The 17878-nt window shown below is 41.5% G+C and overlaps 1 protein-coding gene across 1 annotated transcript in view; it reads right to left on the minus strand.

The window, feature by feature from the left end:
* Positions 1 to 1366: 1366 nt before the first annotated feature.
* The window catches only part of MTERF1 (mitochondrial transcription termination factor 1), a 41287-nt gene continuing 24775 nt past the window's right edge, over positions 1367 to 17878 (minus strand). The window contains 4 exon segments of the mRNA XM_030202632.1: positions 1367 to 1609; positions 1611 to 1742; positions 1744 to 2045; positions 2048 to 2499. Of these exon segments, the coding sequence (XP_030058492.1) occupies positions 1367 to 1609; positions 1611 to 1742; positions 1744 to 2045; positions 2048 to 2483 (1113 nt within the window). The 5' untranslated portion in view covers positions 2484 to 2499.

A 17878-nucleotide genomic window follows, 5' to 3' on the forward strand; every position in this document is an offset into this window, starting at 1 on the left:
GAGCCTTCCCTCTGACGCAACTTCTTGTTCATGGGACCAGAAATTGCAAGAGGAAAGGCTCAGGGTTGGCATGAGAAGCTGGTATAAGTCACTGCTTGCTGCCAGCCCAGCACTGAAGGATTTAAAAGTACCAGGAGGGTTGGGGGAGTGAAGTTAAGAGATACCGAATTGCCTGAGGGGATAGGGGGAGATGCTGAGCAGGGAGTGGGGTTCCCATGCCCACCCACTTGTGATTCAAGCCCACTCAAAATAATCAAAATGTAAGTGTCCCTGTGTGAAAAGGTACGTGGATATTGTTGCTGAGTAATCAAAATAACTTTGACAAAAAGATTTCTCTCCCCCCTCCCCCTCTTTTATCAGGATTTAAATTAAGACCTAATCATGTTTTGAATATAAATTGTGATAAAATACCATCTGAATGTTCAAACTTTTTCTCAGCACTCTCTGGTTCGGGAAGGCCAATGGTAGAAACAAGTGTGCTACATCTTTCTTTTTTAGTTATTTTACTAAGGGATGGTTGCACTTTGGTGCAGAGATACCCACAGCCAGCCCTGCCACTAGGGCAGCAGCATTCAAAGGATGGCATCACAGAAACAGATTATCCTCTCATCTCCCATTCCCTACCTCTGTCCAGTGGTCAGCATCTTCCCTCCCCTCATTTCCATTCCCTCTGCCTGCCACTCCAAAAGTGCTCAGCACCAGGTATGGGCTCTTACAGTAGAGGCTTATGCTTAAATGCTGCCACATCCCACTCTGCTCCAACAACCGGAAATGTGTTGAGAGGAGGGCGGGATGCAGCAGTACTTGAGCAAGGTTTTCTACAGGAAAGCCCCATGCCAGTGCGAACTACCTTTTGAGCAGCCCAGGAAGAAGTAGTGGCAGGTGGAAGAAAGAGGGGTGAGATGGTGGACACAGAACTGGGTGGACTGAGAGGAAGAAGAGATGCTAGATCCGGGGGAAGGGAGATGCTAGACCCAGGAGGGGTAGAATGGGGAAGGAAGGATGCTGGGCATCTGGAGGGGGCAATGAGGAAAAACAAAGTTGCTGGCCATCTGGGAGGCGAAAAGGGGGTGCTGGCTACCTGGAGGGAGTGGTGGGGAAGGGGAGATGGTTTTGAGCCACTCCTGGGGGCAGGAAGATGTATGGCTGAAGATTCCTTGGGTGAGCCCTGGAGATACCTATTAGGAAAGAGAATGATCTTAACTACAAGAGACTGTGTACATCAAAAAATCTTCATGCATCAGTTGATTTAAGGTGCTTTACTCTTTACAATATTCAAACCAACAAAATCTAATAGCCCATAAGGTTTAAGTTATCAAAAAAATATGCTATATTTTAAACAACATTTTTATTATTAAGACACAGCTCATGCACTCAGTTTGTCCAATTTAGCTTCAAATCTTTTTGCATTTAAATCCAGAATGCTAATCCCACTCTCTTGGAAATTATAACCAATCTTTTCAAGTTCCATGATTCTACTTGTTATGGTACCAACACTGAAATCCATAACTCTGGGTTTTTCAAGTATTCCTGCTTTCAAGAGGCAATCTATTTTATCAATGAACTTCTGGGGTGAGAGGATGAACACAGGCAGATAGCTTATAAAAAAAAAAGCTAATAACTTCATTCTCAGTGCACCCTAAAGACTGCAGCTTCTGTTTGGCACTTCTCAAGTTTCTTTTGATGTGCTCACGGGAAAGGTCTAAAATTTCAGCACCATACCCATGCAGCAGCACCAATAAGCTCCTTATCTTTCAGCCCGAGAAATGCCTGCAGGAATTTGATATTAGACTTCACTCGTTTAGTGCTCTGAATAAGAAGGAAAACATTTTTAGTCAGGACCTGCTTCACAAACTCTTCTGGGCTATCAACGCCTAAAGAAAGGCAGACATCTTGCAAAATGTCTACCATCCACCTGTTCAGCTCAGACCGATTACAGAATGTCCGAGGAGCCTTGGATAACAAACGACACAGATCTTTGGGCAACAGGCCAAGGGAGGAGAGAAACTTGATATTCTCCTCCAAGTTAGTGTTGTCGCTGTAACGAAAAAGGATTTAGGGGAGCACTCCACAACCTTAATGATTTCTGAGTCTATATTTAAAATGCTTTGCCAGATCTTCCATTTTTTTTGCAGCTGTTCATATGTGCATGTGATGGCAGGTGGATATCATAAGGTGATGCTGGCTACTGTTTCTCTGCTAGCTCCTTTGTCATGCAGAAACTGAGCCACACTCTGCTCATAAGTGATCATCTTCTTCAGAATTCCAGGTTGCCTCCTCCTTGCCATTTCAACATCAACACCCAACCGTTGCAAATAATTCACTAGAGTGTTATTCTCTTTGGCCGAGCTGGCATCGACAACCTTCGGCTTCTGCTTGGGTGACAATGGGCTAGATGTTGCCTCTGTCAAGTATTTAACTGACCAAGAATATTTCATATCATGAAGAAGCAGACATGTTGGTGACAGTCCTTGCAGTGCCATATTGATGTGGATTACCCTTAAAAAAAATTAATGAACATAAGTGCAATCTAAAAATAGGCCAAGTGTACAAGCAACAGTTAAAGTAAGTTCAAATGGCTGCAGTAGCAAAGCCCAAGGCAATTGAATCTCTGTTTGGACTCAAACAAATGAGGGTATGTTCATTTTACCTTTTTGTTTTTATCAAATTATTTTGCTTATTTTTGTTTTGACATTTTTCCTTTCCGCTTTGCTTCCCAACCTCTTCCCACCCCAAACCCTTTCAATGTTCCACATTCCTTCCCAGCTTCTCTTCTGTAGCCCAGCAATGGGTTCTCCACCCAGGTCAGGGCTTGACCCCAGTAAAGGTTTGTCCTTGGCTTCTTAATCTTATACTTCCTGTTCCACAAGACTACCCACAATGGTTTACAACAAATGAAATACAATTTCATACATACAAATTTACACAATATAACACATTTAAAATGTAATTCATGCTGCCTCTCTGCCCCTTCTTGTTCCTTAGATTCTTCACCTTCTCTCCTCTCCCCCTTCAGACTCCTATCACCCCATTCCCAAATACCTCTCCATTTCCTTCAAGTTCCTCTTAATTTGGGTGAGGCAGAATACTGATAGCTTAGTAGGGTGGGGGCACAGCATACATTTCCTGTTCCCTTGGCTGGTGGTCTGCCCTGGCACCAACATCTTTTGCAGTTAAGCATAGGTAACAGAGGAGAAACAGACAGAGACTGGGAATGCATGCTTCGGCCCCTCAAAGGAAGTCTTATGTCCAAGAGATGCTTCAGTGGACACACTAATCTGGGAGAAGGATATAAAGAAAATAGGTTATGGAGTGTTGCCACAATTTGGGTTTCTGCCAAGTACTTGTGACCTGGCTCGGCCACTGTTTGGAAAACAGGATACTGGGCTAGATGGACCATTGGTCTGACCCAGTATGGCTACTCTTATGTAAAAGGTTGAGTAGTTGAGAATGGAGGCTCATGGAAACATGAAAACCAATTCAGATTGAGCCAAAAGCCCAAAGGAACAAGAGGAAACTGCCAGGCCAAAAACAAAACAAAACCGCTATTTTTCAAATGATGACTTAAAGGGCATTTATCATGGCACAGTAAAGTAAACTATTATTGTCCAAGAAGGTGAAAGCAATTTCCTACAAAATAAGTCTTTACTTTGAAGGCAAATCTTTCTATATGTCTTAGCACAGTTTGCATATTTAACTTTTTAACATTCTTCCTAAAATTGACCTCATACCTTTTCAGTAATATCTCAAGGTGAATTACATTCAGGTACAATAGGTATTTTCCTATCCCTGGAGGGCTAACAACCTAAGGGCCCTGATTACTAAGGTGTGTTAGTGTTTTTAGCATGCGCTAATGCTAGAGACACCCATAGAATATGCTAAAAAAGCTATTCCGCCTACAGCACAGCTTAGTAAACAGAGCCCTAAGGGGGGGTTAATTTTTTTTTATTTTTTTTGGAATTTGCTCACACCTTTTTCAGTAGTAGCTCAAGGTGAGTTACATTCATGTACACTGGGTATTTCGTACCTAAGTTCATTCCTGAGGCAATGAAGAGTTAAGTGACTTGCCCAAGATCACAAGGAGAGTGAGCAAGATTTGAACTCTAGCTAAAACCAGGTTGTCAACCTGGTTTTCTAACCATGAGCCTACATCTCCACTACATAATATAAATGGAAGCTTTAATGAAAGGGCCCCTTTGTTTAATTTTATGCCAAACCTAATGAAGGTGCAATGCATTTTATTCTTCTAATCAAGATGAAAGACAAACTTTTCATATAATAGAGTAAAAACCCCAGTATTTGGTAACTAGTCACCAGATAATCCATTATAAGACAGAAAGGTTTCTATATCTCAAGTAAAAATATGCAATTCCTCTCCCTCCCTCTGTGCCGTTCTCAAAATTGTAATCAACACCATTCATTTCCTCACATGTGGGCTTAAAATAATTTTCAGACTGATGAAGCCGAGGTAAATGAAAATATAACAATATAAAATGTACCTTCCAGGCACATCTAACTGATCTATTTAAGTAATTCAAAACTCCTGCCCATCATACATCAGTCTATCTCATTATCAGTGCTTTTTTTGTGCTGGTACGCAATGGTACGGCCGTACCGGCACCTTTTTTTGCCCCCCCCCCCCCCCCCCCCCGCTGGCGACCCCTCCCTCCTGGCGAGTCCTGCAGTTCCTCTGTCCCGCATCTGCAATCTTTCTCAGACCCCACTGCCCCTCCCATCCTGTCTTATCCCATCTCTTTCTGCCCCTTTCATTCACCCACCTTGCAGCACAATATCCCTCCCGTTCTACTTTGCTTGCTCTGCGCTAATAAACAAGCATAGCAGAAGCGCGGGACCATGGCTCTCTGCCTGCCGCTACTGCTTCTTGTGCAAGGTTAACTTCCGGGTTGGCACAGGAAGCAGTAGCGGCAGGCAGAGAGCCACGGTCCCGCGCTTCTGCCATAGATTATCTGTTCACGCGCTGAGCTGCAAGTTTCTTTGCTGGAAGTGGAAGAAGAATTGTGCTCCTCTCTCCCCGGACACGATAGATGTCACTATCTCGGAGCTCCTGCAGCTCTGGAAAGCCCCATGGTGACTTGGTTGAGTGTTTGTTGACAGGATGCTGCTTTTTTTTTTTCTTTCTTTTTAATAGGAGGTTGCATTTACTCATTAGATGTCGACGAGGAGCCTCACATGCTCCTCGTCGACGTCTAATTAGTCCTGATCTAACTTCTTCTCTCCTGACCTTCCCTCTCACCTCCTGTCCTCTCCCTGCTGCCCACTCTTCCACTGATCTCCCCTCCTGACCAACTTCTGATCTCTCTCTCTCCCCTCACCTCCTGAATCCTCTGGCTGCAGGTGCTGGTCCACATCACCCAGGATGTGAGGGAGTGTTCAAACCCTCCTCTATGGAGCTGTCACTGCTGTCAGACACTTGCAGGCAACCAGCTGCTTCTGCAGATGCTGCAATATTGGTCTACTTGATAGAGGCTGCAGGTCCTCTGCAGCTGCTCCCAGCACAGTACTCTATTCAGGACTATGGGCACTGCCTTGGTGTGGGACACACTGGCTTTCACTCCTATGTGATCTAGATGAGACATTTTGGCATCTGGTGCCATTCTCACACCTGACATGTTTGCAGTCATGCCACCCTGGCTGATGCACGCTCCGTTGCCAGATGCTGCTGGTACTGAGGGTGGTGCATTCTGGATTGTGCCATCCTTGGTGCTAGTTGGAGCTCAAAGGGGCCCATTGCATGGGCAGCATAGAGATCAGGGCGTCCATGGAGCCCTGCATTTCCCCCAACTTTTTCTCTCCTGATCTTCCACCTCCTGACCTCTCCCTGCTGCAGTGCCCACTCTCTCTCTCCCCTCCTCATCTAACTTCTTCGCTGCTGACTTTCCCCTCTCACCTCCTTCGCTCTGTTCCCTTTCACCTCCTGATCTTCTCTCCTGACCTTCCCTCTCACAAAGAAGTATTGGTTCCATAGGTTACAGTACTAATTTGTTCTACACATTAAAGGGCAGACTTTTAAATGCCCAGCTGGATATATGTGGTGGTAATAATCTCATCTTTGCTAAATGTTTGACATATCCATGTACTTGCTCCCATGATATAACTGAATTCTATTATTCTGTCTTACTGTATTTTCAAATGTAACTAAGCCACATTGAACCTGAGTTTGCTTGAGATAATGTGTGACACAAAAATGTACAAAAAATGTAACCTTTATCCTCCACCACCTTTTAAGACACTGCCTATCCAGATGGCACAATAAAAGCAAGTTTGGTCTAGTGAAGACTAACTCAAAATAAGGCAGGGGAGATAGCAGAATTGCTGGACATGGATGGGAGGGGAGGGCAGGGGAGAGAGAAGAATTGCTGGACATCATGGGAGGGGATGGCAGGGGAGAGAGGAGAATCACTGGACTGGGAGGGGAGGGCAGGGGAGAGGAGAATCGCTGGACATCATGGGATGGGAGGGCAGGGGAGAGAGGAGAATCACTGGACTGGGAGGGGAGGGCAGGGAAGAGAGGAGAATTGCTGGATATGGAGGGTAGGGGAATCGCTGGACATGGATGGGAGGGGAAGGCAGGGGAGAGAGGAGAAGTGCTGGACATGGATGGAGGGGTGGAAAGAAAAAAAGAAGATGCACATGGATGGAGATTAGGGAAAGGGAAGACAGGAGAAAATAGGCAAAAGCTGGATCCACGTTATATTCCTCCAGTGAATTCCTTGAGGACATAGCTTTTACTTATGGATGTATGGCAAGAAATGAAGAAGAAAGGAGGAAAGTAAAGAAATAAATGGAAAGGAAGTTCTGGAAACGGAGTTAAGGGAACAGATAGAGAGCAGCAGAATCAGAGACAGGGACCAATATGCATACAAAAACAAAGTCACCAGACAACAAAGGTAAAAAAAATTATTTTAATTTTAGTGTTTGAAATATGTTCAATTTGAGAATTTACATCTGCTGTCTTATTTTTCACTGGGTATACTGGAGCTGTAACAGCTTACAGAAATTATTTCTAATGAAAGAAATCACGTTATTTTTTTCTCCTATACTAGTATAATATTTTCAATGATGTCTGTTTATATGCGCAATAGCTGGTATAAGGGATGTGGCTAATGTGGGTGTGGCTATCATAGGGGTGGAGCCATATGTGGTGACCCCGCCCATAATGAGTACCGGCACCTTTTTTTCTACAAAAAAAGCACTGCTCATTATACTCAACTTCACATGAGATACATCCTTATTCAAACACAATGGTCTAATTAATCAAAGGCGTGTTAATAGGATCATCAGATCAGCATGTCTGCCTCTATAGTGGCTAATTATGAGGAAAGCATGTTTAGGAGGCAGTACCGCAAGCCTCATCGACCCCAATTTTTGTTTTTTCACTTATTTTTTTTTCATTATAATATTCACTTGTATCATTTATCTTAATTTTTCCACACTTATTTTCATCTTTAGTTTCCAAATTAATACTTAGCTTTTCAGCTTCAGTAAATAGTACATAGTGGAGACCTGATGTCACTTACCTAGATCCATGTTTTGCTATACACTGTCTCAAGGTAGTCTCCTGTAGAGTAAATCGAAACCTGATTTAGGATGTCCCCAACAAAACTCCGTTGCAAGGATGGCCAAAGTTCAAGGGAGCGCGTTGGAGGTGCAGCGAAGGTGGGACTTGGGTGTGCCTAACACTTGGATGTCCTTGACCCATAATAAAAAAAAACATCCCTGACAAACACTTGGATGTTTTCACCTGGACCTCTTTTTCTTATGACTAAGGCACAAAAAGGTGCCCGAAATGACCAGATGACCACCGGAGAGAATCGGGGATGACCTCCTGTTACTTCCCCAGTGGTCACTAACCCCCCTCCCACCTTCAAAAGAACATCTTTAAAAATATGTCGTGCCAGCCTTAGATGTCATACTCAGGTCCATGACAGCACATGCAGGTCCCTGGAGCAGTTTTAGTAGTTATTGCAGTGCACTTCAGACAGGCGAGGAAACAGCGAGCTCTCCAAAACCCACCTCAAACCCACTGTACCCGTATATAGGTGCCCCCTTTCACCCATAAGGGCTATGGTAGTGGTGTACAGTTGTGGGTAGTGGGTTTTGGGGGCTAAGCACCCAAGGTAAGGGAGCTATGTACCTGGGAACAATTTTATGAAGTCCACTGTAGTGCCCCCTAGGGTGCCCAGTTGGTATCCTGGCATGTCAGGGGGGACCAGTGCACTACAAATACTGACTCCTCCCACGATCAAATTGCTTGCATTTGGTTGTTTCTGACAGGGATGTCTTTGGTTTCTAAAATCAGAAACGACCATGTCTAGGGACATCCAAATCTACGGACAGCGAAATTTAAGGATTTGGATGTCCCTGACGGTATTTTCAAAATGAACGATGAACGTCCATCTTGTTTCGAAAATATAGGTTCCCCTACCTCCTAGATTTCACCGTTTTGCAAGGACATCCAAATCGCAACTTGGACATCTCTTTCAAAAATGCCCCTCCACGTCATCAACAATCTTAGGATTTGGTCTAGCGCTCCTGTCTTCCACAGACCTTCCTGCAATAGAAGATGTCTTCTTAGACGATGCGCTGGTAGCAGGAATGTAAAGGATCCCCCATGCAAATTTTGCTAGTTATGGCCAGCACGTTTGCTTGTTTTTCCAAAAAATCAAAATATCATTGCCTGTATCACTCAAACATAAATAACAGCCCGGTTCATGAACAGGCTTCAAAGTAGAAAATGACATGGGGACAAAGTTTATCTCCGTCCCCGTGGGATCTGTCCTCATCCCCGTCCCTGTGTCATTCTCTACTCTATGCATCTAAGCACAAATTTTATAAAATGCATAAATACAAGAGAGCTGCCATGTTACCCAATCCAGGAGGGAGACTTTTTGGCCAATCCTGGATTTCTGCCAACCTCATCCTAGTGCATTATGAGACCTGCAGTACTCATTTGAATGGATAGAATCATGGACTACAAATATTACACTGCTTTGGGATGTAAGTTTAAAACCAGAACTGGCCAAAGTCTCCCTCCTGGAATAGATAACTTGGCAGCTCTGATATAATGCATGTCCACCTCAGCTCTGCCCAAACTACACCCCTGGGAATATCAACACAAAGATCACGTAAAAGCAGAGCTGCCACGCTTCCCAGGTCCAGGCTGGATATTGTTGGCCAGTCCTTCATTTCTGACCACCCCATCCAGATGCATTTTGGGACTTACAGCACTGATTTCAATGAGGCAATGCAAATCCCACAATGCTTTGGGATTTAAGTTCAAAACCAGGACTGGCCCAAAAGTCTCCAACCTGGAACTGGGTAATTTGGCAGCTTAGTAAAAATAGGGTACACACTCCCATATGCATATTTTTTACACACATTTGTAGACAAGCAGTTTTATAACAGCCCTTTTCTGCATGTAAAACAGGTTTGACACACAGAGAAAAAAAAGCTTTATAAACTTACCTTGGAAATTACCCATCCTCCCTTCAGGTAAAAGCATAAACTGATGGTTCTTTTAAGTTTGGGTGGCAGTCAGGATCTATTATTCTTTTATTTTGAGTGTAGTTGCTCTTTTCCAATCCCTGAAGCTGTCATCCTGTTACAAGAAATGATTTATCTTGGGGGAAAGAGCTTTAGAGCACTCGCTACTGTTTATAATTTAAGAGCAGGCGCTGTATTTGTAAGTTTTAGGATATTAATTTCTCCACCAATCACCAAAGGTGATAATTGCAATAAATTAAATAAATTAAGTATATATAAAAGATACCATATACTCAGAACACAAAGAGACCGTATTTTTAGCTTCAAAAAGGTTAATATACAAATGCACACGAGAGGTAGGTTTTTTAAAAGATCTTTACAGACAATCTGTGCTTAAGTAAAGTAGCAGGTCTAGATCAAAAGTTATGTTACTTACAGGTCCTTGTTACATAGTATGAACAGATTGAGGTAAGCACATGTTTGCAGGACAGGAGCAGGGCTTCTGCAGTGAGTAGATCTGAGTTGCTTGCAGCTGAAGAGAGCATCTCTGAATCTTGGGGGAAACAGCTTTTGCTTTTATATCTTGCAAGCTGCAGGAGGATATGATCACAGAGTCCCAGCACCTGCTTCCTGGTTTGCACTGGATAACTTGCAAGGCATTATGGTTATTGTAGTCTGTTCACATGATCTGCAGATGTCCTGGCATCCATTTGTCTGATAGTTGATGGGAGGGGCAGGTATACCTTTGACAAGCAAATGTCTTGTTTATGGTTTCCCCTCTGAAGTCTTTGTTATCAATAGCTGGAGTTATGCCTTTTCCAGACTATCTGTCTGCTGGTGGAGATGTCTATGTGATTCTTCAAGTATCCACCTTAGTCATGCTTTTGTTCAGTCTTTTTAGGTGGGAGGGCAGAGAGAGAGTTTTATTTCTCTTTGAAGCACAGTACCTTTTTGTCTCTGTTAAGTGTTTGTAATTAACTAGTCCTGCTATCAGAAGTCCCCAGGAAAAGGGGAAGGGGAGATGAAATTCAGGCTAGCTGATCTCAAAGCTGTATTTTTATATTGTTATATATGATCCAGCAAAATATCATGCTACATATTTCAATAATAAACTGATACCATTACAATCCTAGGTGACTGCCTTGTCTGCCTAATGGTTAAACCAGCCTTGACAGGAGCCAACTTTATAAAATGACTGGGAATGCTAAACTCAACATAAATAATCTCTTCCAGACGAAGTGATGTGGCTATTCAATATTGGGAGGGCTCAAGCACTCATTACAACCACAGAGTCAGCTGTGCAGTTCAATGCTCAGAAATCGCATAAAGTTGTTGTATAGCTGGTGGGGATCCCCAAGCATCCCCAGTTGTAGAATGCATCCAAAGACAGCCAGAACTCCCTTCTCCCAAGCTCTGCAGTCAACGACAGCATCCTTGAGCCACTGACAACTATACATGCGTGGGGTGCTAGCCTCAGTGGCTTAGGGATAATGCTGCTGCCTGCCAAGCTTGGTAAAAGGGAATTCTGGCCACCTTCAGAGAAAGTGTCATTTATATTTTGAGGTTGGGTAGGGTGGGGCAGAGGAAGTGTTGTGCCCATCCACTTTGGGCTCAGGCCCATCCAAAATTGTTTGTCTGGCTATGCCACTGCTGCAAGGCTATGTCCATTTTAGGGGCTATTTACCTGCTGTGGTAAAAAGGGCCCTGGTGTGTGGCAAAAATGGCCCCTCATGCTACTGTAGGGCCCTTTTTACTGCAGCTTGGTAACAGGACCCCTGACTTAGTCCAACAATGAAAAAAAGTATCACTTTTTTTCTCTGATATATGAAAACACTACAAAGCTTTTCCAGTAGATGGCAGTACAAAACATTTTTCCACTTGATATTTATTAAGGTTTTCCAACCAATTTCTGATAGAAATCACACAAAGAACATATTACCCAAAAAGCAGGAAAGGAAGTTTCAGAACATAGTCATCATTCCAATCCATAAAACATACAACCGCTCCCCTTTACTGAACTTTCACAAGCCTGTAATAATGGGGAATACAAAACAATCATAGATAACATGCCCCATTATTAATACCCCTATAAAGACAGAGATGCCAAGTTGCCCAGTTCCAGGCTGGAGATATTAGGTACATAAGTACATAAGTAATGCCACACTGGGAAAAGACCAAAGGTCCATCGAGCCCAGCATCCTGTCCAAGACAGTGGCCAATCCAGGCCAAGGGCACCTGGCGAGCTTCCCAAACGTACAAACATTCTATACATGTTATTCCTGGAATTGTGGATTTTTCCCAAGTCCATTTAGTAGTGGTTTATGGACTTGTCCTTTAGGAAACCATCTAACCCCTTTTTAAACTCTGCTAAGCTAACCGCCTTCACCACATTCTCCGGCAACGAATTCCAGAGTTTAATTATGTGTTGGGTGAAGAAACATTTTCTCCGATTTGTTTTAAATTTACTACACTGTAGTTTCATCGCATGCCCCCTAGTCCTAGTATTTTTGGAAAGCGTGAAAAGACGCTTCACATCCACCTGTTCCACTCCACTCAATATTTTATATACCTCTATCATGTCTCCCCTCAGCCGTCTCTTCTCCAAGCTGAAAAGCCCTAGCCTCCTTAGTCTTTCTTCATAGGGAAGTCGTCCCATCCCCACTACCATTTTAGTCGCCCTTCGCTGCACCTTTTCCAATTCTACTATATCTTTCTTGAGATGCGGCGACCAGAATTGAACACAATACTCAAGGTGCGGTCGCACCATGGAGCGACACAACGGCATTATAACATCCTCACACCTGTTTTCCAGTAGATGGCAGTACAAAACATTTTTTTCCACTGGATTGCTAACCACCCCATCCTGGTGCATTATGGAACTTGCAGCACTGATTGCAATGGGCAGGATCAGGCACCACAAATCTCACACTGCTTTGGAATGGACGTTCAAAACCAGGACTGGCCCAAAATCTCCAGCCTTGAACTGAGTAACTTGGAATCTCTGCCAAAACTAATCAAAGTCAATCCTTCAAGTAAATGTTCTGTGGTACTCCAAAAAGAATCTATATTAACTTTTATCAAACACTTCCTGGGATGTTTCAAAATTATCATAACCCAAAGGCTAAATCCCTGAGTCTCATACAATGAATTGCCTTCAAACTTGTTGACTACGAAGCATAATTGACATTAGAGCCAGTGAAAACATTTTAGGCACCTAGGCCAACATTTAGTTCTGTGCCTCGCCCTCATTTATCTTTAAAGGCTCTGAGGCCCCCCACAGGATTTTAATGACTCAACCATCATGATTATCCAAATATCATGCCTTCCAGAATGATCCCATTAAAAAAACATAATTGAACATCATACTTTTATGTTTAATTTGTTTATTGATTTTCAACTTTTCAAGTTTACAAACTTGTTTAGAAAAATTGGATATAATGAGGTTACAATATAAGAAAATGTATCATACATGAAAATTCCCTCAAACCAATACAAGTCCACTAGTGGGGAGTTCAAAATACAAACATCATTGAAGGTATATTAATAGGAAATAAACAATTTCAAAAAGAGTGGCAGAAGTGTACAGAGGACACTATATTCCAATTTCAAACAACATCATTAGTTGGAATTACTATTCCAACAGTCTTCCTAGATGTAATAAATGTCTCGAGTTGGGATGGATCATAGAACACAAACTTTTCAGAGTGGTATGTGACCAGACACTTGCACGGAAATTTTAAAAAGAAAGTCGCTCCCAGCTGAATCGTTTCCTGCTTTTTTTGAAGAAATCTTTTCCGGCGCACTTGTGTGTCCTTTGATATATCAGGATATACACTAATTTTTAACCCTTTGAAAATTTTTTCACGATTTTTGTAAAACAATTTTAATATCCATAGTTTGTCGGAAGACAAAACAACTGTAGCCAATAACGTGGCTGGTATTACTTGTTCAGAGTCTGAGGTTTCTAAGAAAGCTGTAACATCCAAAGGTTGATTTTGTAATATTTGTTGTTGTCTAGATGGAAGATAAAAAACTTGCGCTAGAGGAGGTATATTTTCTTCACTGATCTGTAAGATATCTTTAAAGTATGTTTTCAGCATCTCTCTAGGAGCCACATTATCCAACAAAGGAAAATTTATAAATCGCAAGTTATTACTTTTTGAAAAATTTTCCATTGTCTCTGCCTTTCTTCTTAAATTAATTAAGTCTTTCACCATATTATTTTGAACTTCTTGCAGTCGTTGTACTTCTTTATCTTGTTTCTCAACTTTAACATTCAATTGCTTTACCTTCTCCTCTATACAGACAACTTCCTGTTTCACTTTTTGAATCTGAGGAATTAGTGCTTTGCCCAAATCTGCAATAAGTGTCCACAAACAGTCTAACGTAACTTCGGGAGGTTTAACTTGAAAAACTGCAAGTGAAAAGTCACCTACCCCCGTTTGTTGTAAGGAAATTCCTTCCATAGTCGAGGCATTTTGCTCCTCGATTGATGTTTCAGCCTGTGAGTTCAATTCAGCTCTTTGGTGATCTTCATGTGTCTCCCGTCGTCCGTCGTCTATCCCCCGTTCTAGGGTAAGACTCGGAGATGCCATATCTAGAGCTTCAATCTCACACGGCATTGGAGGGGGAGGGGGTGTTCGAGCGTCGGGGCTTAGAGAAACTTCCAGCTCTAAGGTCTCCTGCGCTCCTTCAACCAGCACAGGAGACAACAACGAGCCGCTCACCGGCGTTCTGGCGTCCAAAACTCGCTGCAAAACATCATACTTTTATACAGTTAAAAGAACAGGTTGATGCTCTCGGACTTTGTATGGCATTGAATGCAGCTGCTCTTTGCTGTCCCTCAGAAGGTGCTGTCTTGTTTGCCTAATGGTTAAGCTAGCCCTGACTTAAGTATCAAACTCTTTTCTGAGGCCTGTACAAAACTGGCCACCAAATTCTTTTCCACGGGGACTCCAAAAGGGAAATCAAATTACTAATTTCTAACTGGTTCAGTTCCAGTACTTCATCACTACTAGAGAATGACACAGGAACCCCCAGGGGCAGGGCAGAGACAGAGCCTGAGGGGACAGGGACAAACTTTATCCCTATATCAATCGCTACTTTGAAGACTGTTAATGAACTGGACCATTATTTATGTTTGAGTGATGAAGAGAATATTTTCATTTTTTGAAATAAAATAAGCAAACATACTAGCCACAACTGGCAACATTTGCATAGAGGAACCTGTAGATTCCTGCTACCAGCACATTTCTATTTCAGGAAGGACTGTGGCAAACAGGAGAACTAGACTGAATTCTAAGATTGTTGATAAACAGGACTGTGGAAGACAGGAGAGCTCAACTGAATCCTGAGATTGTTGATGACATTCATCCACATATTTTAAAAATCATAACAGTTTATAGAGCATAGTTCTCCCCTGGTAGCACATACAGAATGGGTTGTATTTTTATTTGGATTGTGCTCACACCTTTTGCAGTGGTAGCTCAAAGTGAATTACATTCAGGTTACACTAGGTATTTCTCTGTCCCAGGCAGGCTCACAATATAAGTTTGTACATGAGGCAATGGAAAGTTAAGTAACTTGTCCAAGATCAGAAGCAGTGGGAATTGAACTGGGCACCTTTGGATGTCAAGACTGGTGCTCTAAACACTAGGCCACTCCTCCACTCCATTCTGTACCCCAATATAATAACTCTTCCTCTCTACGATTCCCTAATGTGTCTGTACACACGAACCTTATTCTACCACATTAATTTGTTCATACCGGAATTGGCGAATGCCTTTACGGTACTATGTAAGCCACATTCAGCCTGCAAATAGGTGGGAAAATGTGGGATACAAATGTAACAAATAAATACATTTCTTTAAATAAATCCCCATGATGTAATTGACCACAACTAATACAGTACTGTGTTCTGGCTTTAACAAATCTCCCATTTATCAAGATACTGTGTTTTGAACTTTTGGGCTTGGAAATGCATCCAAATGTTAAATGGCTTCAATATTAAGAATTATGTTAAAAATAATGCTAAATCTGGCCTTGATCTGATGGAAAATTGGACTTCCACCTTTAAATTAAAATTAAAACAGAGAAAAAAAATTCTTGATCTTATCTAACCCCTATCACACTATACATTACCATAGTTTTACTATTGATTAAGTAACTTATTTGTTGGAGTCACAACTAAAGATACTAGGAGTAATAAGACACATGTCTTTTGATGCCCAAGTTCAAGTAGTCATAGCAAAAGCATTCAGAGTAATGTGGAGATTAAAAAGAATTAGATATCTCTTCCCTAATGGTATCTTCGGAACCTTAGCACAATCATTAGCACTATCACACTTTGATTATTGCAATGCCATGTATGCCAACTGCAAAGAATTGACCTTAAAAGATCATAAACCGCCCATAATACTGTAGCCAGACTTGTTTACAAGATCAAGTTTTGAAAAAGCATTTCCTCTGCTCAGGAAACTACACAGCCTTTAAATTCTGTGTATTTGTTTTCAAAACTCTATATGGGTTATCCCCAGATTATATGCAACCTTTAATTAATCAACCCTTAGGTAATGCTCTTCCTGGCTCCAGAGACTATATAACTCTCCATTATCTTAGTTGCAAAAAAAGTGGTATATAAATCAGCTTTCACAGCAGGGTTCCCTTATCAATGCACCAAATGATGGAACTCCTTCCCAAAACTAGTCAGATGGGAGCATAATTATTTGAAATTCCGTAAATCCTACCTTTAAGAATTTTTTTTTTTTACTGATGGACCCCCCCCCCCCCCCCCCACTATATGGAAGAATCCTAATGCAAAGTGTCCATTTCCATTCTTTTTCACTTCATAATGTTATTCTTTCAAATTATCACATTCTATATAATCATTGTTTAATTCAACCCTACAAGTCTTTTATACTGATGTAATCACTGACTAATTTGTATTGTTAGTTTAATAATCTGTTAGCCTCATTGAACCCAATTTGATTGGGAAAATGTGGGATATAAATAAAATAAATAAATAAACACACAGTAACTAGAGGACATCTGGCAAGCTGGCTGTGACAAAAATGTGACTTAATGTGTTCTGGCTTTTCAGGACAGTAGTGTGTGTAGGTTCTGTGTATGGATCTATTCTGTTTCCTTTTCTAATAGGAAATATACTGGTATCTTACAGATTGGTGCAATATTTGAAGTGCTGCCTTTTTCATAAGTAGGCTTGGAGGTATATTGGTGTTTGAGTTCAGAGTGTTAGTGCTGGTTTGCTATGGCAGCTTTGTTTCATGCTTATTGAGAGAGAGAGAGAGAGAGAGAGAGAGAGAGACATTTTTTTTATTTTTATTGTCATTTTATACATTTTACAAACCTTTGTTGAGAAATCAGGGAATACATTACAATAGTACAGTAATGAATTTAAAGGTAACCGGGTACAATTCTCAAGTAAATATAATAAACGTAATACCCTACAAGTCCCCAATACAGTGAGGAGATCCCAGAAAGTGAGAGAAGATAACAACTATAAGAGAAGAAAACCTAATTAGCCAGTCCCCTGATCAGTCCATTTTTTCATGAGTCCAGAAAAGCTCTAAACATAGATTTTTTATATTTCATAATGTGACGGGCAATGGAAGAAGTCTGTATCACTGCTACTGAGGTGATCCTAGAATATAAATATGTTTTACGTTGCGTTTTAAGAAGAAACATCCAATCCTTCATTATCTCAGTGTCCGGATGGGATAAGATTTGGGATTTATCTCACACCAAGTTACATTCAAGATGATGTAGTGTTTAAATAGCTTTCAGTGGCTGAACTGCACATGTGCCTTTCAGTATTTAGACCTACTGACATCAACAGGACTTGTGCAAACACGAGACAGGGAAAACATGTATTTGATACCCAATGAGCCGTTATGAAAAAAAGAAAAAAAAACCCAGACCAAATTTTTTTCTGTAGTCCATCACTGGATGATTTCATAGATCAAAAGATATGAATGATATGACAAAAAGTGCTCCATTTACTGTAATATTACACCAGTGAGCTTCAATTGAGTATAAAAGATTCATATCCTAGATGCTATCTAATAGAAGTTTAGGATGCTAGATACACAGCACAGGTGCAACAAAACATACAAGATTAATTTTTAGACAGAAGTAGATGCTTTGTACAGAAGTAAATTGGTCACTGTAAATTACATCCCTCTAGGTCACTCACTGATTATACATTAGTTGAAGCCTTACCTAAAATGACTGTTCTTGACATATTATACCTTGAAACTAAATTATTCATCTTCCTGAACCAGCATTAAGTATCTCCTTCCTCATTCCGCATTCAGCAGCCAACTCTGCAAGCTTACAGTGCTTTCCTTTGTAATTA

Source organism: Microcaecilia unicolor, chromosome 1 (assembly GCF_901765095.1).
Source record: "Microcaecilia unicolor chromosome 1, aMicUni1.1, whole genome shotgun sequence".
Taxonomy (NCBI): domain Eukaryota; kingdom Metazoa; phylum Chordata; class Amphibia; order Gymnophiona; family Siphonopidae; genus Microcaecilia; species Microcaecilia unicolor.